General features: G+C 39.3%; 1 protein-coding gene across 2 annotated transcripts; it reads right to left on the reverse strand.

The window, feature by feature from the left end:
• Positions 1–3983: 3983 nt before the first annotated feature.
• On the reverse strand, positions 3984–20172 carry GHITM (growth hormone inducible transmembrane protein). Of its 2 annotated transcripts, none has more exons than XM_065894070.1 (9): positions 19967–20172; positions 18491–18655; positions 17395–17494; positions 15744–15855; positions 15180–15321; positions 11536–11644; positions 6476–6664; positions 5846–6017; positions 3984–4283 (listed from the first exon to the last, which is right to left on the reverse strand). In XM_065894070.1, the coding sequence occupies exons 2-9, from the start codon at positions 18617–18619 to the stop codon at positions 4199–4201; spliced, it is 1038 nt and encodes a 345-aa protein (XP_065750142.1). In that variant the 5' UTR covers positions 18620–18655; positions 19967–20172; the 3' UTR covers positions 3984–4198. The 2 variants fall into 2 exon arrangements, with proteins under 2 accessions (XP_065750142.1, XP_065750141.1); XM_065894069.1 differs by having other exon boundaries at positions 20038–20157.
• Between the last annotated feature and the right edge of the window lie 1001 nt (positions 20173–21173).

The following is a 21173-nucleotide window of genomic DNA, read 5'->3' on the forward strand; positions in this document are numbered from 1 at the left end:
ATATAATATACCGAAAAAGATACTGAACACCCCATTTCCCTTCCAAATGCCCATTTTTTCTGCCGCTCAGAAATAACAAGAGTGAAAATCTTGTCATAATTTCTCCAACTTTTTTTTTCTTTCTTTTTTTGGCCGTGCCAAACAGCATGAGGGATCTTAGTTCCCTGTCCAGGGTTCGAACCCGTGCCCCCTGCAGAGGAAACGTGGATTCCTAACCATGGGACCGCTAAGGAATTCCCCAACTTCTTTTAAAATACGTCTTCTACTTAAATGAGGTAGGTGACCATACTTTTCTGAGGCACCCAGTATAAGGGTGACATAATTTGTGAGCACACAAGTAGAGTCACAAACACATTTGGTTTGCAGGCGGAGAAGGCTGGGCTCTCTGCAAAGTAGGTCCAGACGCTTCCCATGATGCTTTGCGGGAAGGCTGCCCCAGACACGCCCCTTCCCACCAAAGCTGGGAGCCCCCTCCAGCCCCCAGCCTTTCTGTGCTGGTGTGTGTAGGACACCTGTGTTCCTGTGGGCACTCAGCATAGTGAAACTGCCCCCTTTCTCTGAACTCTTGTAGTGAGTAGTCTCCATAATGCTTTTGTAGTTCCTCAATAATCACTTCACAATTACCTTGGGTCATTTGTTGCTGTTTCTCACATTTTAGCAACATGGTACCAAATAGAGTGCCTATCTCTTGACCTGATCTCTTAAAAAAAGTGACTTGTAAAGATTAATGCTGTTATGGGGGGAGGTAAAGGGACGGACTGGAAATTTGGGGTTGGTAGATGCAAACTATTACATTTAGAATGGATAAACAACAAGGCCCTAATGTACAGCACAGGGTATTATATTCAATACCTTGTGATAAACCACAATGGAAAAGCATATAAAAAAAGAATGTATATAGGTGTATAACTGAGTCACTTTGCTGTACAAAGTGACACATTATAAATCAACTATACAGCAAAAAAAAAAAAAAAAAAATTTAATGCTGTTGTGTTCAGGCACAAAATTCCCCACCAACAGTAAGGGCTTCTGTCTCCGGCATTCCCTGCTCAAAGGTCAGCAGGGCCAACGGCCCTCTCTCACTATGAGATCTCTCCTGGCCACCACCCACTGCCTCTGCCCATCTGATGCTGTCTTCTAGCTGACAAGCTCCCAGCCAGACTGTGACAGCAGGGTGAAAAGGGTCTCATCCACCCTGGTTTCTCCCCACAGTTGGTGCTAAGAGTTCATTCCTTCAAGGAGTACTGAACTGAACCAAGTCGTTAATCCCTTTTATGAACAGCCAGATCACGCCAAACCACAAAATCTTTCTCTCTCAACTTCTACTGGCATTCCTGTTTCGGAGTCATTCTGCATTGCTGGGAAATCAGTCCAATTCAACCTGTATGAAGTACGTAACTGGGTGGGGCTAGGTTGTGGAAGATTCTCTGAATCATCAGATACCAGTTCCTACAGGACAATGAACTATTAGAAATGGAAAACAAATCATCGAAAAATACCATTATTTCTTCAATTCTAAGACGCCACTGATTTAAAGATACGCTGTTTAGTTTGGTGGAAAAGAATCATGAAATGGAACACACATTTCAGAAATGAAGTCTGAAAAATACTGCATTTTAGAACAGGTAGCACGATTAATGAGCTAATAAAGACATGACATCCTTCCTAAGAGATCAGATGATGTTTCAGAAAATGAGAAATGGATTTTTTTTTTTTTTTTTTTTTTGCCTAAAGCCCATCGATTTGCAGGTCTCCACTCTTCCCTTGAGTGATGTGAGGAAAAAAAACCCCGGTGGTATGTTAACAGTAGCCAGAGAAATAGTGATTTTTCTTCTGTTATCACTTAAGACCTATTATAATATTTTAACTTATATTCACATTTTATATTGAAGTCTTCACTGTCTTAGCAAAATCAGAAAAAGTGCTATAATAAAATGCTGTCATTAAAAAAAAATAAACAAAAAACCCCCCTTTATTTTCTAGATAAGCCTTTGCCTGATACCACTGTTGAAATTATACCATTTTGTGTTGTGTGTATATCATCCCAACATAAGGATATAAACTTTGTGTGCTAAAACGTGACTGACAACAACAGGACCGGTAAGATTTCACTCTAAGATCACACTGTACAGGGGCTAAGGTAGAGAAGGGAACACACAGAAGTTTCATAGATCTTTCTTAGGAAAAAACCCTTCAAAACCAGCCAGCAACAGCAGCTAAACGTGTACTAAGTGCCTGCACATTTCACCTTAACCCTATGAGGTAGGTTCTGCTATCATCTTCATCTTACAGATAAGCAAATGGGCACAGAGAGGGTAAGTAATTTGCCAAAGGTCACGTAAGGAATAAGTGGAAGAGCTGGGGTTCAGATAAATGCAGTCTAGCTGTAAGGACCATAGTTATATAGTTATAATCATACCATACTCTATATACTACATCAGTAAGGGAATAAGTTGCTTTCTTGAACAAATCTCCTATTCAATGATATGCATATGGTTCAGCTGGAAAAATTACAGACCAATCACCATCTGGCTAGAACCATTATTATTTCAGAAATAGGCATCCTATGTAACTTGAGGTGGGGAGAATAGTTATTTATGGATTACTGTAGTAAATATTTGTCAAAACACCAACTATCTCAATAATCATACACTTATTTCATTCATAAGAACTTCCAAAAATAACTCTTCTGTATCAAAAAACTTATAAATGGCACAAGGGAGTTAAATAATGGCCTATGGAGGAAAGGAGAATTCTGCTAGGGGAAACTCTAGTGAAGCATTTTCTCCATTACATTTTTGATTGATATAGTTCATGAAAGAAGCCTCGCTTTGCCTTCTTCTTTTTAAAAATAAATTTATTTAATTAATTTATTTTTGGCTGCGTTGGGTCTTCGTTGCTGTGCGCGGGCTTTCTCTAGTTGCAGCGAGCGGGGGCCACTCTTCGTCGAGGTGCACAGGCTTCTCATTGCGGTGGCTTCTCTTGTTGCGGAGCATGGGCTCTAGGCACACGGGCTCAGTAGTTGTGGCTCGCGGGCTCTAGAACGCAGGCTCAGTAGCTGTGGTGCACGGGCTTAGTTGCTCCGCGGCATGTGGGATCTTCCCAGACCAGGGCCCGAACCCGTGTCCCCTGCATTGGCAGGCGGATTCCTAACCACTGCATCACCAGGGAAGCCCTGCCTCCCTTTTTTTAGTGACTCCTCTGAGAGGGAATGCAAGAAACTAAATCTGAGGGGGAAAACTGCTTTCATAATCTCAAGTGTAAACCACGAATAGGCTTTTCTGATATAAAAGTTAAAGCCTGAAGAGATAAGAAAGGCAAGCATTTATTCCTTTAAACATTTCAATAAATTTGCAAAAATATTCAGCAACTATGCACATATTGTTTGTATACTTAAAATGCAATAATTTTCCTGCTTCGAGTATTTTTTTCCTGAGTGTTTTAAGGATGTTTTGTTCTACTAGACGATTCAAAAGTAAGACTTACACACACACATAATATATGTAACAGGAATTCTCCACATGATTAGCACTGTGGACTCTCCTAACAGTGTCAAACAATGAGAAGCCAAACATGATCACATCCACATCGTAAGGAGAGCCTGGAGAATCACCTATGTCTTTGTCTTCTGCTCAGTGCTTCTGATAAGTTCAGCAGATGTACAGCCATGACTTGTTTCCAAACATCCAGACCCCCTCACTGGCTCACCACAATTACATGAGTGCTAAGTTCTAAGTATTCAAAGAAAGACTGCAGGCGTCGCTTTACTTCTCTCTGGTCCCTTTACCAAACCCCTACATCACTTATGACATTACTTGTTAATATTTTGCAATCCAAAATGAAAAATGCAGGTACACAAGTTTGCTAAATTTCACTTAACCAAATAAATTTAAAAATAGATAAAATACTTAAATTCCTGCAACACAAAACTTGGTTTTCATATTCATCTTAACATTTTAGAATTACTCAAACACAATTGAAAATATGTGTGCTATTTGGAAGAGAACTACTGAATTTATTCTCCAGAAGAAAAAGCAGACCTGAAGCATCACATTACTGGAACACCTGAAACATGTTGACAAGTTCTTATCTTCTAAACTTCAACGAAAGCTGCTTGCACAAACTATTTAAAGAATATCTGCCCCTATTAAACAAGCTAGATATCTGATGTATTAAGGAAGTCAGAAGCTGAGTCACTTCATTTCTTTCTGTTGCCTCCAGTTGCTAGAATACTGGCAACTCGCATAAATATGTTTAATGTATCCATGTAGATTCCCAGCATCCTAGAAAAGAAATTATGCCTGTTAAACATGATGTAATTCTTGTAACAATGACAAAAACTATTTCTTAATGTAGGAGAGAAGAAAGCACAACACTGATTATTTGTCCCAGGTATGTGAAATGGAAATTTTAAAAAAGTCGCCAACTAAGGAAGTCCTGGACTAGAAAACTATCAAGATTTTTCTTTTGGCAGATTAATCTTTTAAGTGTTAAAGGGCAGTTTTAAAAATCACTATATTCTGATACTCTACTATGAGTACAGTATCTTGCTTTAAAAAAAAAAAAAAAAGAAATGGGTGATAGACAATGAAATAATCAAAATAAAAACCAAAGAAACACCTTCACAGAAATGTGTCAGACACAAGTCTGGCATTTTAAAATATAACACACTCCCTCAATGCCTCCCCTCATTACCCCCCAAAAACCTGCTACAAATCTGTAAGCATTATAGCAATGTTTAAAAAAATCATTACATTAAGTTTTAAAGAAATAAAAATAAATTACTTTAAAAAATGTGATAGACACCATGAAACTCAACAAAATTACTTAAATAAAATAACCTACTTTGGTGGAGAGGCCAAGGAAAGGAAAAAGCATTATTATACACCACTTAACATCAGCTACAGTTGAATATATCCAAAATGGAATTTTCAATTTTTAATAAAAAATTAAAAATTGAAGTGTTTCTAATTTTTAATAAAATAGGTTTTTCTATTAAAAATTTCAATTATGTACACTTTCCAAAGATAACACTTGACTAATACATCTTTTCTTCAGTTTTAAAGTCTGTTAAATATAAATTACACACACACACACACACACACACACACACACACACACACGCAAAATTAATTGACCAACAAAAGCACTATAAGGCTAATTAACAAAATAGGTAAAATACTCTGAATCAATTGAATATATACCTAATTATTACAGTTAGTTGCAATATAATCAAATGTTCTGTGTATACATAGCTTACTAAGGAAAGAGAACAGACCAAATAATAACAGAAATAAAATAGTAAAATTCAACAAAGTCATTGTTGCAGGTTGAACTCAAAAGATTTGTTCAAGTCCTAATCTGTGGTACCTGTGAATGTGACCTTACTTGGGAATAGGGTCTTTGCGATTATAATTAAGATGTGAGTTAAGAAGAGGTAATACTGGAGAAGGGTGAGCCTTAATTCAATATGGCATCATTATAAGAGACAGAGATACAGGGAGAACATCATATGAGGACAGGAGTAAAGATCAGAGTGATATATCTACAAGCCAAGGAAAGCCAAGGAATGCCAAGGATGGTTGGCCATGACAAGAAGCCAGGAGAGAGGCATGGAGTAGATTCTCCCCTAGGGCCCTCAGAAGGTACCAACCCTGACAATACCTTGATTTCAGACTTCTGGACTCTGGAACTATGAGAGAATAAATTTCTATTGTTTTAAATCAGCCAGTTTATATAATTTGTTATAGCCGTCCTTGGAAACTAACACAGTCATAAAACAAAATAGGCCAAAGCAACACAAATGTCCTGATGCAACAAAGAAAAGACATTAAAGGCTACTTACGAATTGATGGGATCATATTTTTGAACTCCATACACTGGTACTACTTCTGCACGCTTGATTACTTTCTGTGTATCATACAGAAGAAACATGCTGAAAAGAACTAATCCACCATAAATTGCCACCGAGTACAGAGTGGCGCCAGCCACAGTGGTAGGTGGAAGAAACATAGATCCTGAAATCAAAATGGGAAAAAAAAGTTTTTCTGGGAAAAAGGATTTTTCTGTAACTGGATTTACAATCAGCATCACTTAAAAAAATTTTCTTCTTTGGCATGTTGCACAGATAAGGAAACATCCGAGTATGTGCTCTAATTTTACATACATTCAGTTCAAAACCCATTATACTCATTCTTGCAATGGGTCACTTGCCCACATTATAGGAAAGTTCCCGCATCAGAGCAATTTTCATGTTCTCCAGACCAACTTTCCCATTTTACATGTATTTGGTAAAACCAATAATAATGGTTTGCCATGATGCCAAATGAGCAAATCCAGTCAAGTTACCATATACGTTTTAACCAACCTTTAAAAATGACACTTACTAAATTCTCTCCATTAGGATACCTGAGTATGTCAGATGATTTTAGGACATCATGAACCAAGAACCAAGCATCAAAGCACAGTGGCTTACCTAGTGAGGACACAAAGACGACACCCAGGCCCACGCCCAGGGGTGCTCCCATGTTCAAAAACTTCTCACTGGGTGCACACATGGCCACAGTGGAGAGGCCTCCCACAACACCAGCTGTGTACCATGCAGCTCTGATGAGAAGAGGCCCCCCTAATATCGTCAGAGGAGCCACCACTGCACCCATCACACCTGGAGAAAGAGCAAGCAGGCAGTTAAATATTTACTAAACAACAACCAAAAGGAAAATGCTTCTTCTAACTAACATGCCATCTGAACATATTATAGCTTATAGTTAAACAACATGATTACAAAAAGTCTTCTCCTTATTTAGGTGACACTATCCCCAAAACCCCACAACTAAAACTTGTACCTACCCAAATTCTAAATCACAACTAACACGATTCCTAGTCAATCAGTCAAAACTCACACAAGTATAAACATTAACCTAGAGTTTTAGTAACTATGTCAAATTCAGTGTAGTTCATTATTTGGATCTGAGTCTACCAATAGTCTTTATAACAATATTCACATTTGGAAGAACCGAGATGAAAGGCTTAAATTAACTGAAGGTCAAATCTACTGTGCTGAAAGAGAACACAGTAAAAGGAAAGAATAAGTATATGATGCTAATCTTAAAGTAGGAACTTCACGGACAGATGCTGCTGTTACCTTGTGTAATAGGGAATGTAATCACAGCTTGGAAAAAGCAATTTTAGTTGTTAGATATTTATAAACATGTCCACCCAAAGTGTAGTAACAATAATTTCATTAGCAAAGGTAAATAGAAATCTCTTATTTAAAAAAAACAGATCTTAGATAAGGTATTCTTTCTGTATTGAGTAGAGCAAGCTATACCCTTTTCTTTTTTTTTTTTTTTTTTTTTTTTTTGGCAGTACCATGTGGCTTGTGAGATCTTAGTTCCCCAACCAAGGATCGAACCTGGGCCCCCTGCAGTGGAAGCATAGAGTCCTAACAGCCAGGGAATTCTCAACTATACCCTTTTCTTAAACATTAAATGTGCATAGTTGAACTCATGGAATAAGCACAGAGCTACCTTCACAATGAAATTTTAATACCAGTGTGTCTCTTGAGACTAACATTTCTAGATCAAGTAATAGGGTATATTTTATCACATGATGATGAAAAATTAAAAAATTTTTTGCTCTAGGAAAGATATTGGATAGAAATTCATCTGTATGACATTTCTATCAGAATTCCTATCAGTTTTGCAACTGACAGCAAAATTTTAAGAAAAACTTTCAAGGAGATTATTGAGATTTTTTCCAATGATACTGATAAAAATCTTAAATGGCAATAGATGTTTGCTGCTTAAGGACAAATCAATTACAAAACTAATAAGAATAGCTCAACATTATCATTGTGAATGAAAACAGCCCTTCAGGAAATTAGTACATCTACTGGGGAAAACAAGTATGAAAGTTCCTCAAAAAAACAAACACAACTATCATATGATCCAGCAATCCCAATTCTGGGTTTATAAGCAAAGGAACTGAAATCAGGACATGAAAACAACCCAAGTGTTTGTCAATGGATGGATGGATAAAGAAGATGCGGTATATATAAATAATGGAATATTATTCACTCAAAAAAGAATGAAATGTTGCACTTCTTGACAATACAGATGGATCTTGAGGGCATTACGCTAAGTGAAATAAGTTGGACAGAGAGAGACAAATATCATATGATCTCACTTATACGTGGAATCTAAAAAAGTCAAACAGAGAAACACAGAGCATAGTGGTGGTTACTAGGGGCTGGGGGGAGACGAAAATGTGGAGATACCTGTCAAGGGGTACAAGCTTCCAGTTACGATTAACAAGTTTGAGGACCTAATGTACATCATGATTACAGCTAATAATACCGCATCATAAATGCTGCTAAGAGAGTAGACCTTAAATGTTCTCATCATAAAAAAGATACGGTAAATACGAAATGAAGGTTAGCTAATGCTATGGCAGTAATCATTTTGTAATATATAAATGTGTCAAATCAACATGTTGTATGCCTTAAACTTATACAATATCATGTATCAGTTATATCTCAATAAAGCAGGGGAAAAACACAGAAGAGACTAGCTTTAAGCGAGCGTTTCAGTAATTCTTGCACAGTATCACTTAGGCCTGATTGAGACTGCAGCTGTGTCCACAAGGTATTAAACATCTGTATGAAAAATGAAAATAGAATGCATTGGGATGTTTATCCTGGGTCAAAACCTGGCTTTGATGTCTCTTTGACTCTGTGAGTGGTTGCCCTTAGGTCACCCACTTTGGATTAAAGGGGTCTGAAACTCCATCATGCCAGTGAATGAAGAATTACACAGAGAGTTGGACTTTAAGAAATAACACTGGGGGTTTACCTGGTGGCACAGTGGTTAAGAATCCACCTGCCAGTGCAGGAGACATGGGTTCAAGCCCTGGTCTGGGAAGATCCCATGTGCCGCGGAGCAACTAAGCCCGTGTGCCACAACTACTGAGCCTGCGTGCCACAACTACTGAAGCCCATGTGCCTAGAGCCCATGCTCCGCAACAAGAGAAGCCACTGCAATGAGAAGCCCGCACACCACAACGAAGAGTAGCCCCTACTGATTGCAACTAGAGAAACGCCTGCGCATAGCAACGAAGATCCAATGCAGCCAAAAATAAATAAATAAATTCATGGGGGAAAAAAAAAGAAAAAAGAGAAATATAACATTGGGAGTGTCAGTCTTGACTTTGGCACTTCCTGCTGTGTGACTTCACCCAGCCTCAGCTTCCACATCCATGAACACATGGACAGGCTAATGCCTGCACACACAGCTTCCCAAGATGTTTATGAAGAATAAAGCAAATTCTGAAAACAAATTAAAAAAAGAAAAAAATGGCATTCATACTGCGCGAGAAAGGGTTAACACAGCAGACCTAAGCCTACCTTGACAAAGACCTGCTTGCAAGGTTAGTCCTTGGCTGGCATCTGAGAACTTGGCACTGGAACCATTCTCTAACCTTAGGGTTAGACTATTTACGCAAAAAATGAGTTATGCTGAATGCCTGCTTTCCTTTTGGGTGTCTGGATTTTGGTAGTTGCTAGGAGGGTCCCTAAATGATCAGCCCCCAATAAAAACCTTGGGCGCTGAGTCTCTAATGGGCTTCCCTGGGCAGAAACATTGTACATGTTACTGCACATTTCGCATTCTTGCCATGTGACCTCAAAGGAAGGAGACAGCACTGAAAGCCTGTGTGTGGATTTCTCCACACTCTAGACTTTGCCTGTATCTTTCTCCCTTTCTGATCCTGTTGTGTATCCTTTCACTGTAATAAACCTTAGCTCTGAGTATAACTATATGCTGAGTCCTGTGACTCCATCTAACAAATTGCTGAATGAATGGGTGGTCTTGGGGACTGCCCTCCAACACACATAAAACACCCAGAACTGGGCTTCCCTGGTGGCACAGTGGTTGAGAGTCCACCTGCTGATGCAGGGGACACGGGTTCATGCCCCAGTCTGGGAAGATCCTACATGCCGCGGAGTGGCTAGGCCCATGAGCCATGGCCGCTGGGCCTGCGCATCTGGAGCCCGTGCTCCGCAACAGGAGAGGCCACAACAGTGAGAGGCCCGCGTACTGCAAAAAAAAAAAAAAAAGAAAAAGAAAAAAAAAAACAAAAAAACACCCAGAACTTAAGTAATTTATATGTTACGATAATATCAGATAAGAAGAGGTTTTCTAAGCAACACAGGTAGAAAGGCTTACTTATTCTAGCTCGAATTAAAACTACATAGCTACTTTAATTCAATAAGTGGATCTACTATTTATCAGAGATAAAATAACACTGAGCCTGTTTATTCAAGGAAACAGTGTCTAAAATGGGAAACAGGTGTAGAACTCTATTTACTGGCTAAGACGCTGAATAATCCTTGAATATTATATGGCACTAAGAGGTATTAAATTTTAAAGCAAATGCACACACTACGTTTTAAGTAATTTTTTTCTTAAAAGCAGGTTACTGGTATTAGAAGAAAATATTGGGACCATCGCCCTCCCAACCACAAAAGTTCTGTCTTGTAAAGGTCCATAGAAAATATCTATGGTTGAATTACCTAAGACCTAATGGAAGAGAGGCTTGAAAACCAAGGTTGGGAAGTCATGCTCTCTCACATTCACCAAAACAAAGCCAGCACATGAAGAATACAAATGATGTATTTCACACTGGAAATTCATCATACTGGGTACCCCAAAACGAATTTCCATTTACTAACCCACGTTAAAAACATTTCAGTCTGTCTCCCTGGAATTTTCATGGAAATGCTTATAAAATTTGTCTTGGCTTGTGGTAGAGATCATGCATCTAAAGCATTTTTGTTTCTGTATCTGGTGTTCTTTACTCAACCCAGAGGCAGAATACCCTGGGATACTTGCAATGGAAAACACTTTATGTAAACTTTAAAGTATTTGTCTTTCCATAATTAAGGAAAATATTACACATACCTAAAGGAATATTAATACTGTTCTGCAATACCAGGGTTGGTCAGCCTCTGTCCTGCCCACAGTAACTTTGTGCCAAAAACTATCTACTGACCCAGCTAACCGCATCACACACAAAAGTGAATTTCCAAAGATCTTTTTGACTGCTTTCTTCTTCCCAATGCTCCACTGCAAAAACCTCTGCTCCTATTCTTTCACACATCTTACGTCCTCCTTCTCTGGTAGAGACCCCCAGTTTCTTATTTTTCTAAAGATATACAACAAGAACAATTCTCAAGTGATGTGTATCAGATCTGAAATCCTCCTGGTATTAGACAAAATACATAAAAGGAAATCTCTGCATATATTAGACTGTCACCAGAGGCAAGTGTAATACTGGGGCTGTCTATGGTCTTAGTATCAGAATCATTAACTTTCCAGAGTGGAGATCTGGCAATAATACCAGGAATAAGTGCAGAAAACCATAAGTATTTAGCAGACACGAGGCTTAATTGAATTGTGTACATATCATTTACGACTGTGAAGAGCCATCAAAAAAGGCAGTATTTAAGATTAACAACAATTGTAAAACAGAACATACCAGAATGTAGTAACCAAGCAAGATGCTTTGGGCCTGGGCTCTGGTCATATGATATCGACTGGACCAGCATTCCAGCTCCAATCATGGCTGCAAAGGTTGCACCAATTGTCTGAAAGACATGTATTACTAAGAAAAATTGATCCTTATACAACAACAAAGTAGAAACTCACAGGTTCCAAGTCCAGTTAGTCCCTCCAATAAACCATGTTTAAAAAGATGAAGGATAATAAACAGAATCCTATATTTTTCTAGCACATTAAAAGGCCTTGTGCTTATTTCAGTTTGGTCAAATTAGCGAGAGCACCCCCTACTATCGTACATAAAGTTTTCCAGACAACTTTAAGTGAATGAGTAGAGCTCTGGCAGATAACATCATCTTTAAAAAATTTTATTCTTGTTAGACAAAGGTGTAACAAAACCCCTTTAAAAATCCCAGAATAATTATTTTTAATTATATTTATTTTGGTATAGCACAAGTAACATTAAAAAAGTTAGTCATGGGCTTCCCTGGTGGCGCAGTGGTTGAGGATCTGCCTGCCAATGCAGGGGACATGGGTTCGTGTCCTGGTCTGGGAGGATCCCACATGCCGCGGAGCAACTGGGCCCGTGAGGCACAACTACTGAGCCTGCACGTCTGGAGCCTGTGCTCCGCAACAGGAGAGGCCGTGCTAGTGAGAGGCCCGCGCACCGCGATGAAGAGTGGCCCCCGCTCGCCGCAACTAGAGAGAGCCCTCGCACAGAAACGAAGACCCAACACAGCCAAAATTAAATAAATAAATTTATAAAAAAAAAAAAGTTAGTCATGATACACCAATTAGAATATATGTATATATATATATATATATATATATATCACATTGTCTCAAATTCTATACTTGCTAAATGAAAACCTGAAAAAAAGAAGAACATGGAAAAGATGAGAAATAAGATTCTGCATTTCTATCCTCCCAATTTTCTGGCTGAATTGGCCCTCATCCCCTTTCTTTGTCTATCTTCGATTTCCACTGTTATACATTTAAATATTCCTTGTGCATAACAAGGAAGAAATGTTTGTAATGAAAGATGATAATCAATCTTCAGGAAGTTTAAAGCAGAAATTGCAAACTTGCAGCCCTTGGGCAAGACCAGGCAGATGTTTTGTTTGGCCAACTATTCAAAAATCAATTGAGCGTGAACGCATTTAGTTGGAAGGCTTTCTCTAGATGCCAAAATCCCACGTGACATACCAGGCCTGCCTTACTTATCTGCATTATGTCTAACCCATGGGCATCTGAATGGTCAACCTCTGAGGTAAAGTACAGGTAAACATAACAGCTGTTTTTGCTGAGAATGTGAAAGCCTTCACTCATAACACAGAAAAGCACGCTGGGTTCTACTTCACCACCTTCCAATGGAGAAACAATTACTAAAAGCTACTTCATCTATCTCTGTGCAAAGCATTTTCAGGATATTTAACACAACTATATATTTTTCTTTTAAAGTCCTTCTTCATCCAGGTTCATTTTTTGCCTTTTACCTTCCCATACTCTACACTCCAGCTACACTGAACTGGTAGGCTGCAAACATGCCCCAGTTTCACACCTCTCTAATTTTGTTTATTGTGCCTAAAAATACCTCCTTCCTATCTGGTTGACATATTCAAGGATTACCTCTTTGCCTGAAAAGTTTTTCTGGTAAGGTACCCTGGCTGTAATAAGCAGTGTCAGATGTCTCTACTCTGTTCCAAAAGCACTTGGTACAAACTTTGACATTATCTGTGTGTATGTCTGTCACCTCCCAAAGGCTTCTTCCTCTCTGTAGCACCTGTCTGGCTTTCTAAACTATTTTACTTAAGCAGCCCTAAAGGCAGGTGAGACTGATCTTATGCCCACAAGCACCTGAGAATATGGCCCAGGCACAAAACCTCCTTGAAGTCTTATTTTAGGGGCTAAACTCTTTTGTACATTTTAATCTTTCAAGTTTGCTTTATTACAAAAGTATTGCTTTAAATTGTTTACCTCTGATTAAAACTGACATACCTGATGAGAATGCAACAAGTTGATTCTGTGCCTTCAATAACCTCTAGGCTAGGAGATTCATGACACCCATCTGAGAAGCAAGACCCTAATACTGAAGTGTCTAAATGGCTACACAACTGCAAATGGTTCTCCTTTTGGAAAGTACAGAAGAGTGGAAACATTACAGATTTGGAAGTCATAGGGATTTGGGTTGCCCATGGGAAGAATCAGTGGGAATTTGCTGTGGGAAGTGTGTTATATAAACTTTCCCATCTCCCATTCCCTTCCAGTCTCATACTCGTTGCTCTAGTTTGCATTACCATCATTTCAGACCTTGAAAAGGCACAGCTGGTACACCTGCTTCCCGTCTCTTCCACATTAGCTCTTAAAGCTCAAATACAAATCATACTTTTGCTGTTCTAGTATCTGCAATGGCCTCTAACCGCTTAGGTGCTCTCCTCAGTTCGGCAATCAAACACACCCTTTCTAACTGTGTCTTCTTCACACTCCAGACCTCAAACACTTGAACTTCAAACACTTGAATGGGATTATAGTCACTTGTAATGACTGCCTCCTCTCCTTTGCCCAAGCTGTTTTTTTTTTTCACAAAACTTGACTACCCTGTCCTCTCCTACTAAAATAAAAAAATGCTAGTAAAACAACAAATGCTCAAGAAACTCTCACTGAATATAAAACCTTATATAGGGTCAAGAAAAGTTCAGAATAGTGCCAGCACTATTCTACTCCTAGTGGTATAGAGTGCTTGGGTTTTTGTGACAGCTATTCTCCACTGACCTCTAAGATGGATTTTTTTTTAACATCTTTATTGGAGTATAATTGCTTTACAATGGTGTTAGTTGCTGCTGTATAACAAAGTGAATCAGCTATACATATACATATATCCCCATATCTCTTCCCTCTTGCATCTCCCTCCCATCCTCCCTATCCCACCCCTCTAGGTGGTCTCAAAGCACCGAGCTGATCTCCCTGTGCTATGCGGCTGCTTCCCACTAGCTATCTGTTTTACGTTTGGTTGTGTATATATGTCCATGCCACGCTCTCACTTCGTCCCAGCTTACCGTTCCCCATCCCCGTCCATTCTCTGCGTCTGCGTCTTTATTCCTGTCCTGCCCCTAAGTTCTTCAGAACCTTTTTTTTTTTAGATTCCATATATGTGTTAGCATACGGTATTTCTTTTTCTCTTTCTGACTTACTTCACTCTGTATGATAGACTCTAGGTCCATCCACCTCACTACAAATAACTCAATTTCGTTTCTTTTTATGGCTAATATTCCATTGTATATATGTGCCACATAAGATGGATTTTCATCTGCCTTATTTTTTAGTAAATTACTACAAAATAGAGCTGTTTGATATCTGCTGCTAGATAAGTAGAATGTTCCTGTAAGTTTGGGTTCCAACATCTTTGCTGCTACTAAAATACATATTCAACAACGAATAATAGCTGACTTGCCTAAGAAGGTATTTCCTACTTTGTTTCAGCTACACTAATAATTCATATATTACCTGAACAAAGATTTGTTTAATATAGTAAGGTATTCTTTCCATTTAATCCCCTCCTCCGATAGTTTTCATTTAATCTTTTGCTATTTAGTGGGAAAGGAAAACGAAAACAAGCTAACTTACCACCCAAGAGCCTCTCATCATGAAGTTCATGAGGGCAGGAGTTCTATTCACTGCCAGGGCAGACAAAGCTGTTATGCCAATACTTCCTGCTAAGTACATATAGGTGGTATGAATTCTATCCTTCACATACTGAGGCCAAATTCTGTAAGAAACACAGTTAATTTATAGAATTATGAATGTGAATTTTGGTTGAATCATTTACTAGGTGGGAGATCTTGAGAAATATCACTTTAATGCTCTAAATCTTATTCCAGTATCATGGAAATAATGATGCATGTTGGAGTTACCATAAAAAATTAAGTAATATAAAACATATAAGCACTTGGCACATATACAAAACAACACATTTGCTTCTTGCTTAAACATATATAACCTTGGTAAAAGATTTTTATTTATTGTTTGAATAAATATATGCCAAGGAAATGAGAGATTCTATTTTTATTCATGTGTATTTCCACACAGTTGGAACACTGGACACAAAATATTCCAAAAGTGGTGAAAGATAAGGATGAGAAGAAAACTGGAACCTTTAAGGCGCGAACTGTTTGAGAACAATTTACTTACACGGCTTTTTCAAGAGCTCCAATCTCATTAGACATTCCCAAGCCATAGTAGCACAAAGCTCCAAGACCAACAGCAGCCCCTCCAGCAATAAACCATCTTCCCATCTGATCAACTGCAGAACACAGGAGGAAATGCAAGTTAATACTGCTGTCTTGACTAAAATGATTAGACTTAATTAATCTTTAAGTTCACTCTAACAAAATTTGCGGAGGTGGTGTATCTGTAGATGTAGGGGTACTTCTGTGATATATGTTATTTTATTCATAAGAGATGTGTGTTCTCGTGACACTCTTAGAAAATAAAGATGAGAAAAACATGTTAACATCACATGTTATATTTAATATTGTGTCTAAAGTGCTATTAACAAAGATGATGCTTTACATGGAGTCAAGAAAAAAATGAACCAAAGAAAAATGTAATTAGTGTTTATGCAGCAGGATCAAGGGAGAGGGTGCTCCTGTTTTTAGAGTACCGAGAGGAAATAATTTATCAACTCTTAACTGGATGGAGATATTCACAAAGAGCATCTTGCTCCCCTTAGTCAAAGCTTGTTCCCTAAGAATGTTACTACACTGTTGCTATGATTCATATAATTTGGTTTCTAGGGCCAACTGACCAACAGAAATGCCCTGAGGGATGCCAACTAGGGCTCTCTCCCATTTTAAAATACAGATGGTCCCCAACTTAAGATTTTTAAAAAACCATATGCATTCAAGTAGAAACTGTACTTTGAATTTTTAATTTTGATCTTTTCCTGGCTACTGTCATGCAATATGATACTCCCTTGTGATGCTGGGCAGCGGCACCCAGTCAGCCAGTTGATCATGAGGGTTAACAGCCGATACACTTGTAACCATTCTGTACTCACCCAACAATTCTATTTTCCACTTTCAGGATTCAATAAATCACAGGAAGGATTCAACACTTAATTATAAAATAGGCTTAGTGTTAGATAATTTTGCCCAACTGTAGGCTAATGTTAAGTATTCTGAACATGCTTAAGGTAGGCTAGGCTAAGCTATGATATTTGGTAAGTTATGTATATTAAATATATTTTGAACTTCAGGACATCTTCAACTTATGATGGGTTTATCAGGACATAACTCCATTTTAAGTCAGGGAAGATGGGTATTGACCTTTTGATTTTGGGTAGATTACCAATCTAGATTCTGAACTTGCAAAGCTGAAATCCAAACTGTGAACCAAACTGACGCCATTAGGGTATTGCTTCCTGAGAGGCCCTAAATGGGCAGCCAGTCAAGATGACCCCTCTTGAACAACTAGCTTTTTATTAACATCTATGTTTTGGTGATTTACTCTTGACCTGACACATATACAAATATTATGTTTGAAGTAAGATTCTACGTGACTTCAAATGAACTTGAATAACAGATTATAACTTTCAGATCATGGCGCATTAACTAATAATCCTTAAAAAAAATGGTGAAAGTAAAATTTTTTTCTGGAAGAAACGTGACTGGGGACCACTGAGCTCAGTGTGAAGTACCAACCTTGTCAGGGTCATCAGATACCTGAGGATGACTGCCCTTCTTCTCACAAAATGCAAATATGTACAAGTTTGCATATACTTTAAGGATGCTGTTCATGGACCTTTTTTTAAAACACAAGTTTACTAAAGGCTGCCACCTACTTTTAAATATTTTTTCCAATGATGGCTCCAAAGCTGCCTCCTTGAGTACTTGGCTAGTTTTCCCACGCCGAATTCCAAGTCTTGTCTTGGTGGCATATTCCTGAAACACATGGAAACAAAGACACACACCACCCACACCAAAAGAATGTTAACAACAAAATAGAACAGAGGATCTCATCACCCTAGAAAACTCTGTATAATGTAACTTGGTACTTTCTATGTATGTAAATCATACATACTTCACTATGAAAGTATGTTAGCCAATCTAAAAAATTAAATGTAGACCCTACCTGTGCTCTATCTTCAAAGTGATTCACTAATTCATTACAACCTAACTTCTTAGTTCAGGTTTCAGAACTGTTTATTTCATAAACTACAAATTTTATTTATATCTCTAGAATTATCATATTTTAAACACTAACTTTTAAAAGATATGCATTAAGTATTAGCTGCATTTTTTCATCTGGGAAATGGGCTCAATCCTTCCTTTAACACAAAGCCAAAGGGACGGATGACTACTACCTCTATTTTAGCTCTTTTCAACAGTGGAACAGTTAATTTAAGAGAAAAAAGTTGTCTCTTCTAGCTTCTGTATATTTCCTTATCTACCTCACATTTCAAAATTTATACTCCTAATTTGAATGCTAGAGCAGAAATCTACTACAAAAGGAAATGGGTTTCTCTCTAACTTGACAGATTTTGTTTTCCCATTCTCTAAACAAGAGCTGAAATGACATGTTTAGTAACTTATTAATAAGTTACTGGCCGAATGGTAATATTCTTAAGCTTTTGACAATAGGCTCCACGATCTCTCTGTTGTACCATACAGCTCTCAATCCTTCACAGATTACTCTAAATTCTCTGAATGAGAAATTCCAAGAGCTGTAAGTAAAGGAGAAGTTACAGGAGTTCTTTTTCATATATGATAAGGATGGAACAGAACACTAATAGGGAGAAAGAGCTGATTTGGTACATTTTCAGGGCTGTTTCAGTAAATCACTAATGGTCGAATAGGGAGCTTCACAATCTGTCAAAAAAATGGTCCCAGGAGCATACAGAGAGACAGACAATATAAAAATATTCAGATTATCTTTACCCTGCTGGGTGGTAAGAGCCACTGATTTTTCGTGATGGAATTCTTCACAGCAGGGGAGGCCTTGGTGAGAGCTGGGTGGAAAACCCTGGAAGGTAGTGTCCGGAGACACACAAGTCTTGCGGCCAGCATGGTGGTGCACCAGGTTTACCAAGCAGATCTGAAATGCTAGTTAGAGACAGAGACAAAAAATCACCCATTAACCAACCCACCGGCTCTGAGAAAGAACCAATCATCTCTTAGGAGAAAAGGTGAAATAAAGTGACCTTTTAAAATAATAATGATGAATACTCTGCTTGTCCCTTGTTAGTTCAAGAAATCCATCCCACAGAACTGGTTTGGGCTGGACCACCAAAATGGGTTTAAATCCCAATCGGAAAAATAACAAGAGGAATGACTTTTATGTGTCCAATACAGAGTGGATTTAATATCTTAAGAGAATTAAGGGGTGTGTGATGGAGTTTATACATGTGGTTTTGGCTGAAGATTTATACCAGCATTCAGTGGGAAAATTTTAAAAAGGGCTAAGAATAACTCTGAGCAGAGGAAAAATGTCATCCAAGAAGTGATTAACTCTTCAAGGTCATACTACATTGCAAGGTTATAAAACATCAGTGGAAACCAAGCATGCCAAGTATTACTTCCCTTCAAAATATGATGTAAAAGTATTCAAGGTATTGAAACCACCTGGGATGTATCTTAAAAATGTAGATTCCTAGGTCTAACTTCGGTCCTAAGGATTTAACCCCTAGGAATAGGGCACAGTAATATATATTTTAACTAGCACCCCAAAAGCTAAGAATCTTTGCTTTTAAATACCTGAGTGTACTTCCAATTCTGTCACGGGATCTGCGAGGGGTGTACAAAACTGACGCCTATTCTCTGGAAAAATACCGAATCATTCTAGCACTTTCGTGGCATTACATCATCTCAGCCTAAAGGTGCTGTGCCTCTCAGACCTCAACACACCTACTGAGGAGCACCAGCTCAGAGTGGCCTCCACAGTGGGAATTTTACTTCTATCACAGGCTAAAAGTGGCCTCATGCGAATGTTTGATCACTGAGACTCAGGGGCCTTAACTACAAAATGGGTACTATTACCGACCCCGTACACTTTCCTGTGCAACGATGAGCTCGGGTGCCTGGTCCCCCGAGAAAGTTCAGCTAGATCACAAGACTCGGATGAGAGTCCGGCAGCAAAAACTCCAGCCTCCCGAAGTCAACGCACGACTCTACAGCACACCAGCCGCAGGCACCCCCTTATCTACCACAGCGGCGCCTGGGCGGCCCGGCCGCGGGGATGATTCAGCACCTCGCTGCCCAAGGAGAAGCAGGCAGAGAGAGCGGGCCCCGGCCCGCCTACCCCAGGCCCCGAAGTCGCCGTCCCCTCCACCCGGTCACCTGCAGGACGGCCCTGACGCGCCGCCAGCCCGTGACGCAGCCCGCAGCGCCGCCGCCTCCAGTCCTCCCCACACGCACGCAGCGGCCCAACGGGGCCGGTGTCAGTAGTAAGGTGGATCGTGGTGCCTCACGGCCCGGGGAAGCCTTACCTCAGTCCCTGGTCAACTCAAGCGCGCAGTTTCCCTTCCGGGCCGGCGCAACGCAACGACCACCACCTCTCGCGCCCTCTGCCCACCTCTTACTGATTGTGAGCGCAGTCTCTTTAGCTCGCTGCGTGACGCAACATCCGGAGAAGTCACAAACACTACAGACAGCCAGTCATGAGCGGAGGCCTAACGGAAGGGCGGGTAGTAGGAAGGAGGGGTTCCGAGCTGTAGGGGCGGGGCCAGTAGAGGATTGTTGGGAGCCTCTCAGTAAACGTCCATCGTGGGTGTGGGCAGAGAAGGCATTTCAGCCATTTTAGCTCTGGGTAGCGGAGCTTACCTTCGTTTTTCTCTCAACAGTTTCACTTGCAGCAGTTAAAAGATTATTTTAAAATTGAAAGAGGATAGTATGAGAATTAAAAATTATTCCTTCGTCCCGTTTCTTTCCTCTTGTCAAGAATTTATTTCCAGATAGTGTGCCAAATTGGCAGTTTCAGACCGGAGCCAACGGGTTTCTTGCGGCAGATGTGAAATCTACAAAACGGTCTGAGTTACACGAGGTCGGAGAGCCGCCTGGCCGGATTTTAGGAGTTGTTTCATTGCTTTGTGACCTCCCCATGACACATTCTCAAGGTTCAGTGAATACTAGTATAATAGGTTGGTACAACAGGCTCTGCCTCTTACCCAGGGTTGTTTTGAGAACTATTCGTATGCATGTAATTTGTAAGTTGAAAAACCATTTCTTGGCTACGTGAGGAAGATTTTCCCCTCCTATCATTCTCATTTACCCGTTAAACAAATATTTACTGAGGCTCACTTTGTACCAAATTCTGTACTAGGGATACATACAAATAAAAGACATATTGTACCATTGTTTTGGCAAAACAAACTCCTTGCCCTTATGGCGTTTACTTTCTGGTGGAGACAAGAAAATAGACAAAATGTTTGTTAGTGATAAGTACTAAGAAGAAAAATAAATCTGCGTAAAACCCTAGACGGGCGCTATTTCGATAAGGTGATTAATAACATGTAAAATTCATGAACCTAATCGCCTAAGCTATTGTTAATTGTGATTTACGATAATCCTCTAACCATGTAAATCTTGACAAACAAAAAGGTTTGCGTTTTATGTGGGTAATAAA

The sequence above is a fragment of the Phocoena phocoena genome, chromosome 16 (genome assembly GCF_963924675.1).
Source record: "Phocoena phocoena chromosome 16, mPhoPho1.1, whole genome shotgun sequence".
NCBI lineage: Eukaryota > Metazoa > Chordata > Mammalia > Artiodactyla > Phocoenidae > Phocoena > Phocoena phocoena.